General features: G+C 39.4%; 1 protein-coding gene across 16 annotated transcripts in view; it reads right to left on the bottom strand.

The window, feature by feature from the left end:
- Window positions 1-14,702, bottom strand: part of magi2a (membrane associated guanylate kinase, WW and PDZ domain containing 2a) — a 230,003-nt gene that overhangs the window by 58,527 nt on the left and 156,774 nt on the right. For all 16 annotated transcript variants that reach the window (XR_006376839.1, XM_044186311.1, XM_044186306.1 and 13 more), the window contains one exon: window positions 13,116-13,195. Coding sequence is in view for 15 of the 16 variants with exons in the window: in XM_044186311.1 (XP_044042246.1) it covers window positions 13,116-13,195 (80 nt within the window). In the remaining variant the exon portion in view is untranslated. The remainder of the gene's footprint in view (window positions 1-13,115; window positions 13,196-14,702) is intronic.

The following is a 14,702-nucleotide window of genomic DNA, read 5'->3' as shown; positions in this document are numbered from 1 at the left end:
ACGACACTTAAAGGTCCAGTGTGTAACATTTAGGAGGAGCTATTGGCAGAAATGGAATATAATATTTATAAATGTTAGTTTAGTGTTTAATCACCTGAAAATAAGAATAGTTGTTTTTTCGCTACCTTAGAATAAGCCGTTTTTATCTAAAGAGGGAGCGGGTCCCCTTCCACGTAGGTCGCCATGTTGCACCGCCATGTTTCTACAGTAGCCCAGAACGGATAAACCAATCACTGGCTCTTGATACGGCCGTTTGCAATTTTCGGGAGTTTCTCAGCCACTGTAGTGTCTCCTACACGCTTGGAAAGGGAGGGTGAGGCGAGCGGTATTCAAATGGTTGCAAACTGCAATTTCACTGCTAGATGCCACTAAATCCTACACACTGGATCAACTAATGTTGATAATTCTGGTTTATTACAACTTGGGTCTTATTTTCATACTTTTGGCTACCATTTCCGTCAGTTATAATTAACATTGTACTCAAATCAAATGCTAAAATCTGGGAACACAGCAACATTGCAAAGAGGTCTGACGGGGAAAGAAACACAAATGGACACATTCTAAATAAGGTGTTCATGTGGTGTCATGGCTGCAGCGCCTCACATACACCCACACTGAAATGCTGCTACTTTCACTAAGCAGTGTGCTGAAAAATGCTGAAGTTAGGAGGATTGTCTCTTTACTTGCTCTCTTTTGTTTGGCTCCACTGAGTGCTGTCTATAACCTCTCTGTCAGCAGCCTGCAAGGAGAGAGGGAGAAAGAGAAAGAGAGAGAGAGAGAGAGAGAGAGAGAGAGAGAGAGAGAGAGAGAGAGAGAGAGAGAGAGAGAGAGAGAGAGAGAGTGTCTGTATGCCATATAAAGCTGGCACTGCTTATCACTGCCATGCTACATGCGTCCAGGAAGGAAATGTCAACCTGGTGTGAAATTTTCAGGTAGGAGCTCTTATGATGGAGCCTCGAAGCGAGGGGGAAAATGTTTGCGATCTCTAGTCATGCCACAACATCCATCCTGCATTCACAGGTGGAGGGCCACTTATTACCAGCAGGAGGCATCCTGGCATCTTCCCCACATTTTCTCCCCCCCCAGTACCACTCAATAATATCTTTCTCTCTTCTTTACCTTATTTCCCCTTCTTTCTCTGTTTCCATCTCTACTTCTTCCTTCCTAAAGTATCCTCTCATCTAACTTTCTCACATGCAGTCTCACAGAAAAGGCCTTTTATGAAGTTTAATGCTCACAAGTTTGTGCATTTTTTATTCTGCTTTTTAAAATTTGGTCTGAGGAACAGGGTAGCAAACCACACAGCCCACACCGTAGGGATTTATCCATGTCTTGTTTCCTTTTATCATTCTTTCTTTTCTTCCATCTTTTGAGGAGCAAAGCAGCTGAACCAAATAATTTTCAGCGCCTCAAACCTTTTGTAGTCACCAAAAAAAAAAGTCCTTTCCTGCTGGATACTGCACTGTACTGGGCTTCATTTATCATGTCACCTTCGAATGCGGCGCACATTCGAGCAAGTGAGTTTACTGTGAAAATCTTCCCACAACTGATTATTGAAAGTTTCTACTGGTCAATATGGGCACAAAATCCACTGGCCAAGGTGTTATTTTTAGGAGCACTATTTTGAGAACACACAATTGGCAGAACACCCCAATGAAAATATACAATATAGAGAGTGAAATAAATGGAGTTCAGTATGCTGTTGTTGTGAAAAGTGGTTCAGACTCATCTACTGCAGAGCCCATTCCAAGTAAAGTCCATCCTCAATTATCTAAACCTCAAACTGGAAGCTAAGCTGGAAAGTCTCTGAAATGCCACCACAGACAAAGTTATAAAAGTGGCCTTAATTATCTAAGTTTCTTTTCTGATATGTCATCAAATTCACAGATATGTATTTTATGGTATAACAACAATGATTTTGATATCCCCTAACATAAAATTACTTAAGGATGTACAATTTCAATTCCAGGAATTCTTACATCATAGATCTTACATAGATTACATCAGTGCTAAACTTTTCATGGATCTCAAGAGAAAATGCACAATGCACACAGGCTGTATGCTTCTTCTTTGATTAAATCTTAGTAGAATAACCTTAGTAGAAAATGTTTATTACTTAAAAGAGTACTCTACTGTTTTAGCAGCAGAACCAGAGATATCGTCTTTTTAATCCATGCATTCTTCCTCCTTGTAAAAACCCGGCGCCCACATTATCCACAATTCAACTCCACCGCCAACAGTTGGTTTGGAGATTCGGGTGTGTTATAGTAGTGGCTAATGTAGCCTCGAGCTGCTAGCCTCAAGCCGAGATGAGGAGCGGGCTACAGAGGACACACCCAGATTTTTTTCATTTTCAAACTTGTGGTCTTCAAACTACAAGTCACTTTGATTGTCACATGGTTCTGATAAAGGTTTGTTTGACTTATTTTCTGTCTCAAAGCCAAAAGGACTAAATGGAGAAATTACATCAGCATTACTTCAGTTTTTGGAAGATGAGGCCTGCTGCATGTAGTTTAATATCTCAAGCTTATTATTTGTCATATTCGATCTTGTTAGTATGGAGCTGTTATGAAGATAAAGCCAGCAGACCTAACTAGGTGAAATAAGGTATTAAATGCAGGCATTATAAGGTATTATATGCAGGTTGTGTCTGTAGCAGGGATACAACCTGCTGCCCGCTTGCCCAACTGAACATTAATACACTCAGACCACCTGTGAATTCAATTCCCACCATATTCAAAATGATAAATAGTGCAAGTTTTACATGTGGAAACCTCAGCTATGCTTCTAATAGATCTAACAACCTCTACTGTATAAAAAGTTAACACAGCGCAAAGTGCTTAATGATGCTCTCTTTGAATCTTCTATCTTTTTATTCTAATCACTATTATTATTTTTCTCAGGAACCACGTATAACAAACTAAATAAACAGAGCTAAAATTACTGATTGTGACTCTTGGACTAGGACTTGAAAGTGCTGATGAACAGAACTCATCCTCAATATTTCCTCAACTAGTATAACCTATGATTCATAAATTCCCTCTTCAGTCAACAAGAGAAACATTTTCCAGTTTCTGTACTGACAATCACTATCCTGCCTGTCACAATCAAAAGCACAATCAACAAAGTTGGAAAGAAAAGGGCCGTGTGTGCTTTGTGGGAAGCTAACTGGCTCGGTCAGATGCAATATTTTCTGAACCTCGCTGAGCTTGTTGACGTGTAAACATTGGCATAGAACATCACACCTGCAAGACGGATGAATTAGCTTCTTCTGTTTCACTAGAAGGGGGAGTGAGGTGGAAAATAAAAGGAGGCTGGACATGATTACCTTGTGTGTGTTGGTGAGTGTGACTGGCCTGCTGACTAATGTTGTTCCCTCATCAGGAGTTGTGATCCACGAAGAATGGTGTAATCCAAAGAGCTGTAGACTCAAGACTTGATTTGAATCACAAAAAAAGAGGACGTAAAGATACCCTGTGGATTTTTTGACAACTAGTAGTGCTATGGAGAAATGTTTTTATGTGTGTGTTTTGTTTGTTGTCGTGCATGCACAAGACGGACATGCATGTGCACGCTGGTGAGGGGATACACATTCCTGCCAATGGATTCACACTATTGCACTGATTTTCAGGTGGCGATAACGCGGCAGCAAAGGCAGGGAACAGGAGGACTGCTAGCACATAAACATGGATGTAAACAATGCAGGTTTCAAACTTAAAAAAAAAAAATTGGCATTGCAAATGTTTTATGAGGAAGCAAATGCATTCAACATACTTGTTAAATCTCAAGAATACACAATGCAATGACTTGTTTGAAATAGTTTGAAAACAGCTCTGGTAATGCATTGGATTTGACATGAGATACACATGCTCAGTATGTGCACATGTTTCTGTAACTACTGTACATAATCAACACGCTAAGGATACCAGAGGACAAGTGCACCAGCTCGGTCATACTAATAGCTGTCAGTGTATCATTTGGCAGAATATCTGTTTAGAATGTGATAAAAACTGCACAGGCTGGAACAGGGTTTGACATAGATTGATGCACTGAGATTTACTGTCATATTTTCACATCACAGACCAACTGACATTAACCACGAGTACATTTGTTTTCCATTAGGAAAATATTCTTGATTTAAGTCTTTTAAAAAATGATTAACAAACCAATACATCTTGACCGTGGCAGGAAAAGTCAATGCAACAGCCATGGCTTTGACAACAAATCAGTTAATTGCGTTGCTTGCTGGCAACAGTGTTCTCCTCTGGTGCATTGCTACTGTTTTTCCACAACTTGATTTCCTGTTAAATGCACCTGTGCTGTGGAGAAATGCATGTCCTTACATTCCCTCTACTGCAAAGTCCCACTGGTCTCTGTCTCAGAGCGAGCAGACAATAGTTAAGCGCCAGAATGAAAATGAAAAAAAAAAAAAACTGAACTCACAAGCTTGTAGCTTATCAGGACATTCCAGGGACAGAAGGAGATGTATTGAACTGTGACCTGGCACTTACTCTCGCCTCTTTCCCCTCCAAAGTTCTGGTTTATTTGGCTAGCTCTATGTGAAAAACACTTACAGCTGCACATAAAAACACACATACTTTCTCCTCTTCTATGTTCCATCTGCAATATTACTCTACTAACCCCTCTCCTCGTCCCTGTGCAGTCAACAGTGGAGCAGAGAAAGTGCTACTTTGTGAGACCCTTTTGTTAGGTATTAAATAGGATAATTATGTAAAGTAGCTTGTTTTATAAAAGCCTCCTGGATGCTGTTGATTAGATAAAATTATGTATATAGGTTAATTAGATTAAACTAATTTCTAACTTAATTAGAATCCAAACCGACAACTAAAAATGTAAAAAACATGGACATGAGTCAAATATTGGACCAGTTGTGTAAAAAGCAATTACATGATTGTTTTTCTTTAAATTGCTTAATGTCAAATTGTCTTACAAAATATGGATGAAATATCACACAGTGTATTTACAGTAATTGTATTTAAGTTGATTATTTAATTAGTCAATCAACAGAAAACAAATAGGCAACAATTTTAATAATCAAGTAAATGTTTTTTTTATAATTTTAAAGTGGTTTTTTTTATGATAGTAAAATTAACATTTTTGGGTTTTGGACTGTTTGTGGGACATGTTTGAATACTTCCACTTGTGATCTGGGAGATAAATATTTATTGTGATACATTTTTTTGTAAATAAAATAACCAGATGGGAAACTGGTCATTTTATGGCGAAAAACTCAAAAATTGTGGTATTTAAAAAAAATAAAAAAATACTTCGATCAATATATAACTACATAATATAGGGTGCTACTGGTGCTTTAGGAAATACTTTCAAAATAATGTGTAATGTGAATTTGTAATATGAAACTCAAACAAGTAGAATTATTGAGCGTTCTAGCGGGGCTAGAACACTCAAACTCAAAAAAGTCTATCACTTAAAAGATAAGCCTGGCAACAATCTATATTCTTCTAATTGTCAACAAATCACATGAAAAAACAAAACCAACAATGCATTAGTCCGTTTCTCAACACTTTCTGACTTCCCCTGCCTGTCTGTGGCACTCAGCACCAAGCCCATTCATTCCTACTGAAGTTGTAAATCTTTAATACACTCCAAAAATATATAATATAGTTTCATTAAAAAAATGGCTCAGTAGTTTCCTATAACAGCTGGGCACTATAGTTTGTAGCAAACGTTACTCAAACTAGAGTAAATAGCGCATTTGTTAGGGACTTTTTTTTAGCTGTGGATTAATACACATTTGGGGCTCTAGTCAGAATTTCTAGCAGCAGGGCGGTGTATGTTGGATCAACTCAAAATAAATGATAGTGCTCATGTTAATGGTAATGAAAGAACATCGTCACCCAGTGCATGTACGACAATGGAAGTCTGTGGCACAGAGAAATAAGCTACAGTATATCAAGCTTTGGCTACACAAGCAATACTTGGTAGTAGGATCAATTCACTATTGGTTTTGGTCTTTTAATGGGATCTGTTGACATTAAGAAAAACACAGAATATTGCCAAACTGTAACACAGCCTTAAAGATGTGGAAAAGACTACATTAAAGACATATCTTGATATTTCTATCACCACATCCCACAAAATGCTGAATCTTATATTCTGATCTTGATATTATATTGATTTATTGCCCAGCTTTACTTAGCATATCATTTGGCTTGGATGCAGTTAAAAAACACATTGCAGCTGATGTACACACACATTGACAGCTAATTCAGCATGCACACGTCACGCACACACCTGCCACACAGTCTTTTGAATCCTCCTTCCAATCTCCAGGCCTCAGGCATGCTCTGCTGTGGATGTTCTCAAAATACACCCATCAATCATTTTGCAGACAGCTTCGCCTGCCCCTCACCGCCACTCCGCTCGCGACTGCTGCAGGAGTCTCAAGGTGAAGGAGGTGGCTGCGTCTCTCCGTCTATAATAACTCACCTGTAGGACTGCACACACACACCATAGATAAGGCGTGTGCTCATATTCACTGTCCCCTAAGAAACTTCCTGCATCGCTCAAAAATCACAAAATCTATCTCTAAGGTCCCACTGAGCCGGCTAAAAGGACAACAGAGTTAACAGCAGAAATGACATTTCCCAGGCTGGAGGAGCTTTGCCTTCTGGCATCCAGCTGGAAATAAGTGATGAAGTATTGGAAGAACATAATAACACACACAAACAGGACAGCTTTTTTAAACTGCAGATGTGAGAAAAGATGGGAAAAATGAGTAAAACATGAGCCCTGCTATTTCCCCTGGAGAGAGGACAAGAAGGGAGTGTGAACCCAATCCTAGCCAGTGAGAGATGATAATAACTTTGTCTCTTTGCCCGTGAAGCTCCTCACATGACCAGAATGTAATTACATGTCTAGGTTTGGTGTTCTCTAATTTTCACACGAGTGAAGTCCGCTGGGATACATAGATGCGAAAGACAAAGAAGCACTCTAATACGATTAAAATCCTTCAAACCTGAGCATCATCAAAGTAATCCCTCTTTGTGTCTACATATATTCATATACTGTACATCGGGTGTTGTTTGTGCTTTGCTTTTCCGGATAAGACATGCTATCATCTGATGAAACATACTGAAAGAGTGATGAAAAACATCTTACAGTTTTGTCTGATTTTAATTCACTTATCGGGGATTCTCGCTACCTGCGTTGGCATACCTGAGGTGAAAAACAGGCTGAATAAGTAAAAAATCAAGTTAGACAACAGAAGGCCCGCTCGGTTTTCTTTTTTGCCAGCCAACAAATATTTGGCAGGACACCGAAGAAAATAAAAAAAACAACCAACTTTAAGAGGGTGAGAGTGGGGGGAATAAAAGCAAACAGCGAGGTTCTGTAAAGAGCCTGTCCTAGTTCTTTTCGTCTATCAAAACAAAAAGAGGAGACAGGAGGACAGGAGGGAGGGAGGGGGACAAAGACGGATATGGAGGCATAGAGAGGAGGTGAGAAAGATGGAGGGAGAAAGACAGAGCGAGAGAGAAATATAGAATACTAGATTTCCTTGACGAACACTCCATCTTCTCCATCTCCATCAAATTGGCTTCCTCCCAAAACACTGCACCACCGACCATGTATACACCCTTCATACTTTGATAGAGAACAAATACCAATTTAACATTAATAATCATATCATTGAACACCGTTATAAATACAATTTTATAATTTTCAAATTCTAATTAAAATTTGGCTTTAAATATTTGACAGTAATGCGCTGTATGGTAGTGAAGTATGGGGTCCACTCAGTCATCATAGCTATACCCGCTGGGACAAACATCCAACAGAACCGTTACATGCAGAATTCTGCACATATATTTTATATGTACACAGAAAAACACCAACAAATGCATCTAGAGCAGAATAGCAGATACCCCTTGAGAATTAACATTCAAAAGAGAGCGCTCACGTGTTTTAATCACCTTGAATCCAGGCCCCTAGACACCTTCCATTCCAAAGCCCTCCAGACCCAAGAGCTGAGTCCAGAAAAGAGTCTATGTGAGTTGGTGCTGAGACTAACTGCCTCCTCTCCAACACACTCTGAGCAGTCTCACAACAGCACTGCTTTCCAAACACCAATCAAAGTATAACGCAATGTAAAGAAACCTATTTGGAACATTGGAAAGAAGAAACTAAAAGCCAAAGTAGATCAGAATGTTATCTGGCCCTAAAAAGAGATTATGAATTATTATTAGAAATATCTCTCTACTGTCAGAGATAGAAAGCAGAGACACATCCCAACCAAGTACAGGCTCAGTGACCACAAACTGGCAATTGAAAAAGGAAGACACAAAAAATCCTGGCAAGCAAAAGAAAACAGAATATGCGGTCACTGTTTGACAGGTGAGGCTGAGACAGAGATGCACTTCCTCCTACAATGTAAAACATTCAGTGAAATAAGGAGCCTTTACTTTAACATGTTCAACTCTGTAATCTCAGAGAGATTTCAAAGAGCTAAATGAGCTCTCAAAATTAAAAATACTCCTAGGAGACAGGCCATATCTTGCTGCCCAATATGTGTCAGCATGCCACAACCTGAGGGACAGTGAGTGACCTAGACACAGAGCATGCGCATGCATTCACACATGTTGTGAGGACTGATTCCTTAGCCCCTAACCCTTAAAACCAAGTCTTAACCTTTAAACAGTCCTTTGGAAAGTGAGGACACTTTGGCCAGTCCTCACAACTTCAAACATGTCCTCACACTCTGTATGTAAAAAATGTGTTCCAGTCCTCACTATGTGGCAAGTACATGCATGTTTATATAGTTCTCACTTATTTGTAAGTCTACATTTCTTTTACATTTCTATTTTGCTATCTTATTTTACTTATCTGTATACATGTATTTTTAATAGCACAATTCTTCTGTTCATGTACATGTTTTTATTACACACGTGCTTTGGCAAGCCAATAAAGCCCCATTGAGTTGAATTGAAAAATAGAGCGAGTTATGTAACTACAAGGCGTCTGTGATGTCAACTGCTCTGTCTTCACTGGAGTCGATGCTCCTTTGAACATGCAGGAATGAGCGCGCTAAACCAAACCCACATTTCTCTGCAGATTTTGACAGATTCCAGTTGTATGTGTTGACTGACTTTAAACTTGAGAGAGAACAAGTTGTGTTTACCAGCGGTGAAACCATTTAATCAAGTAATGTGCTTAGGTACAGTTTTGAGGTACTTTATTATTTCATCTCTGAGAGGGGGTCAAATTACGATTTATTACAACTTAGGTGTTATTTTCATTGTTTTGGCCATCATTTCTGTTGGTAATAATTGCACTGTACAGACCAAGTTGATTGCTGAGATGGAAACACAGATATTGCTAAAAAGACATCCAACGGGGCAAAAGAACAGAGCAGTCAGATGATTAAATGACTTTTAAACAAACCACTGGGTTTGACAAACTTATTTGGAAGAAAAGATAAAAGTGAACAGTAAAATTATGACCCAATCTGTCCATTGTAGACATCCATCACAGTTTACAAATCAACTTCCTGGTTCAACTTTGACCTACCGAACATGCCGCAGTTGTGCACACACAGTTTTCCTTTTCAGTGAGGGAGTATTGTCAACATTTCGGGGTAGTTTAGATAATCTGAATTAACTGTTTACTTATTGACAACCTGACAGCTCGTTTCTTGCACCGTCTCACTTTGCTGTAGCAATGTTGCCATATTCCCAAATCCCAGCAATTACTTTGTAGAGCACATACTCATAACTGATAGAAATCATGACTACAGGTATATAAAATTAAGACCTAAAAAAGTATTCTTTAAATTTGATACTTATGTACATTTTTATGATAATACTTTTGTACTTAAAGTACATTTTTAACTAAATACTTCTCCCACAACTGTTCTTCACTGTGCATCTGCGTGTGTTTCCCTCCATACTCAAAGTCCCACTCAATACTCTAGCTCTCCTCCTCTTCCTCCTCTTCCCAGCCTGTAGTCCCGTCACAGCTCACAGATTCCACACTGCGATCCTGTTAGCACTTATCAGGGCATGGCTCAGGTCGAAACACAGACACACACATCTACCTTTTCCACCAATCAATACCAAATTTACAGAGGCAGCTTTTCTCCCCCTAACTGAGCTCAGCTCTCAGGGGTGGCTGCTGCCTCTAGGAGGGAACAACACACAAACCCCTTAAACTGGGAACACACTTTAAGTTATTGAAACTTACAGACTAGACACCCCACTCATATTTACTATTTCCCCTGACATACACAGATCTTTTAGTCCTGGCAGTCAAAAAGAAGCACATACTGAACAACTGAGTAAATATGGAGGCCAACACACTGAATGACAGGTAGACTATGATCTACTGCATGCCTGTCCGTCCTGGGAGAGGGATCTCTCCTCTGTTGCTCTTCCTGAGGTTTCTTCAATTTTTCCCCTTCAAAAGGTTTTTTTGGGGGAGTTTTTCCTCATCCGAATCGAGGGTCTAAGGACAGAGCGTGTAATATGCTGTACAGATTGTAAAGCCCCCTGAGGCAATTTTGTGATTTGTGATATCGGGCTACATAAATAAAATTGACTTGACTTGACTTAGTTATATCACTAACAAACCCCTAAATTTCTATGAGAACAAGACATTTTACAAATCAAAAACAGACACTGACACACAACAGACACACAGACATTGCCATCCCTAGAGCAATGCCGTGAGCAAGGCAAAAAATGTTTAGTTTATTTTCACAGCTGCAATTTGCACTAAAAAATGCAAAGAAACAGAGCCAAGCAATTATTAGAATCCTGAAACTCCATTGAATAATTTTATTTCCAGACTGTCAACACCAAGTTACCCAGAATGTGATGGACTTGGTCCAATGTGGGCCAATAAGTCACAACACCCAAATTATAACTATCTATTGGCCCAACAATCGTAATGTGTGTCTACTCGCTTACAGACCTGGAGCCGCCATTAAGCACTACATTCCCTTCAGCTGGGACTAACTGGATTAGTCGTCCAAACAGATCAATAACAATCCTCACAAATATCAGCACATCTCCTCTTGTGGTGCATCCTTGGTGGATAAATAGGATTGGAAATGCTGGAGATAAAAGTGCAAACACATTTGGACTAATTCCTCACAGGTGTCTCTGTCTTTGTTTCTGTGTCATTTCATCATCTTGGAAATCTTTCTCCCTGTAATGTCTAAAGATTGAGGGGGAAAGTGGAGATTCAACGACTACGCAGGAGGTCTTTTGAATAAAATACAAGATCGGCAAGGTAATTCTTTTGGTAGGACAAAAGGGCAATATGTCAACAAGAAGCAGTGCCCATGTTTAATGCCACCACACAGTGCAAATGTTTTCAGACCAGGTACCATTTCTCCTTCTCACTCTATCTTGCTGAAGTCAAGTTCTATCTGCAAATACCTCTTAACATTTGTTTTATCCTGCTCAAGGCAGCAAATGTGTACAGGAATTTTAGCAAGTCATATTATCAAGTAAGCTGCCTTTTAAAGTACTATCTACTGTATTTTATCTTTCCTGTTAAAATGATTGAACTTCCTGGTAATTACCAATGATTAGTCGGTTGATTTACATAAAACTAATCTACAACAATTTGATTAATGTCATTTACCAAACAACAAGACTAAGAGTATACAGTCAAGCCTCTGTGAGGCTGCACAGTGGTACTGGAGCTAAATGCTAACGGCAGCCTGCTAAAATGCTTACAATGAAAATGCTTACATGCTGATGTCTTGCTGTTTGGCGTGTTAGCATGCTAACATTTGCTAATTAGCACTAAACACAAAGTACAGCTGAAACGGATGAGAATGTAATTAGTTTCGCACATATTGGACAAAATAACATTTTGGCCTGATGAGAAGTCACATGAGAAGTTTACAAATCATCCTGAGAGGAACATGAACGTCTGTACCAAATTTCGTGGCAATCCATCTACTAGTTAAAATATTTCAGTCTGGACCAAAGTGGTGAACTGACTTTGTTGTATATAATTGGAGTTTTAATCTTTTTGGGTTTTGGACTGTTGGTTAGACTAAATAAGCAGTTTGATGGTAACACCTTTGGGTCTGAGAACTTCTGATGGACATTTTTCACTATTTTGTCACATTTTATAGACTAAACAATAAATCAAAAAAGTAGCTGACAGATTAATTGATAATGAAAATAATTTTTTGCAGTCCTACTCACCACACTGTCTTAAAGTCCCACGCAACTGGCACACAAGGCAGGTTAAAGGAAACGCTAAGAGTAATGTGAAAACACTGTTAGACCCAGGAGTGCACTTGTTTGTCTGTCTCTCTGTCTGCATGTGTGTGTGTCTGAGTGCCAAATTTATTTTTAGAGAAACTCTATCCTTGTGGTTATGCGTTTACCAGGAATATGCACACAAACTCCCCCACCCTCCCGCCATGAACATATACCAAAACACTCACACACTCAAAAAGCGACTGTCATTTCTCATTTGTTGTCTCTGTCTATCTCCAAATCCAGTCCTTCTACTCAGCTCTACTACCTCCCTCTCTGTAACTCAGGCGATAAATCTGCTCTCGGTCACACACATAAAGAAAAGACGAATGGGGAAGTGGGGAGGGAAGGTGAGGGCGAATGAGATAGATGACACAGTTGTATATATGTACGCTCGTCTATAAACGTTCGCTGCATTGACATTCATCCTTCTCCTTTCTTTTTGGTGTGTGTTTGTCGTGTGTGTGGGCGGGTGAAGGACACTCCACATCTCTCTCAGTTGAGAATAAAGAAGTCTTTGTAATGTCCAGTCTCTCTGGACCTGGGCTTTAAAACACATATCACAGGGCTTCCTATGCACAGCGACCGAGGATGCCACACACACCAACATTGTACTAACATAACTCCTAAAAAATAAAAATCCTAAACTGGCACATAAAAATCAGCAAATGTTCCTTCAGTGAACTGAAGTCTCGAATGAAATCATCTCACTATGAATCTCGTCAGATCAACAGGCAAGGTTTAAATCTTGTAAAATTAATGCTGTGGGAAAGTTGTGTAATTAAAATGAATGAACATGAGGAGCAAAAAAATCAGAAGGAAAGGAAAAATAGAAGATAGAGACGCAGTACTCACCATCCTCTTTGCATTCCTCGGGCGGCTTTGCCTTCTTGGCCAGCCTCGGGTCCAGCCACGATGTTGTCTTGGTGTTGTGGCTGTGAAGAGACGACAGAGAGAGAGTGAGAGGGAGTGTGATAGATGGCGAGAGAGAGGAGACTTGGCAGAAAAGGAGAAGGAGGTTGGTGGATTCTTAATTCAGCCGGAGAATCATTTCAGAGAGGAAAGATGAGACTCCCTTGTGTGCCTGCATCTAAAAAAGTGACGAGAGAGATGGGGTGGGAAAAAAAGCTTTAGGTTAACAAAATGGCAATCAATACTTTTAATTAGCTTATTTAGCAGGCAGAGGAGGAGGGAGGGAGAAGGGGAAGAAAGGGATAGAGGGGTGACTGAGGGAGTGATGGAGGGGAACAGCTGTGAGTTTGGCAGATTCATCCAGAGCCTCAGGCAGAGGGCTGGATCTAGATCAGATATGATGGTGTGCCAGGGAAATGCGATGCATCTCCACAGCTCTTCTGAAGCTCTGGAGCCACAATGGCCTCCCTTCATGATGACAGTAGGGAGGGGGAGGTGAGAAAATGAAGGAAGAGAATGCAGTAAAGAGGCCTCCTTGTATCTTTGTCGTTTTCAATATTTTCAACTTGAACTTGGATCCCAAAGGATCCAAATTGTATTTGCAATTATGCAAAATTGCATTTAAGACACAGATCACAGGAATGCACCAATGACAGGAATAACAATTTATAGTAAAAAATACATAAAAGCTATGTAACATATGAATTTATACAGATGTTAAAGCTGCATTAATGCTGCATTAATTAAATTTTTTGGCCAGTTGGAAGCAGAGGAACAAACTAAAAACACCACATCTCACATATTATCAATTTGTCAAGGGTGTTTTCCAACAGTTTTACACATCCAGCTGACATGGAGTAACATTAGCATTCATTTGGAATTGTATTTCTGTCCAACTGACAACAGAGTCCAACATTTACTCTCATTTTAGCTCTTTAGCTACTACAGTAGTACTTGCTAACTTTGTCTGTCTGTCATTTTGCGCTGGGCATTGGTTTATCTGAGCTTTTTTTGGTGAAAACAACTGCCTGCTGTTGCTGGAAACAAGGCTGATGTGAGCATAATTTTCAGGCCGTAAAACCAAAACAATGAGCTAAAAGAGGCAAAAAAAAACCTCCATAAAGCTGTAGCGTTGGGTGCTAATTCTATGTGGGTTTGTCTCTAAGTGACACCTTTCACATTACGCATACATCATTTATTCATTATTACTATAAAAAAATATTGATAAGTGCAGCTTTAAGAATATTTATAAATATAAAACATTTACTGAAAATATAAACAACACAATGAGTCTACAGCCATGGCAGCGGCTCTGTGAGGCTATACTAAAGCACAGCTGTGCTTTGTGCTAAATGCTAACTATAGCATGCTAACATGCTCACAATGACAATGCTATTATGCTGATGTTAAGCAGGTATAATGTTTACCATGCACACCATTTTATCTTAGTGTGTTAGCATGCTAACATTTACTTTAAATTAGCACTAAACACAAAGTATAATTGAGGCTAATAGTAATCTCTTTAGTTTT

Source organism: Siniperca chuatsi, linkage group LG23 (genome assembly GCF_020085105.1).
Source record: "Siniperca chuatsi isolate FFG_IHB_CAS linkage group LG23, ASM2008510v1, whole genome shotgun sequence".
Lineage (NCBI taxonomy): Eukaryota > Metazoa > Chordata > Actinopteri > Centrarchiformes > Sinipercidae > Siniperca > Siniperca chuatsi.
This window is presented reverse-complemented; position numbering and strand designations above follow the sequence as displayed.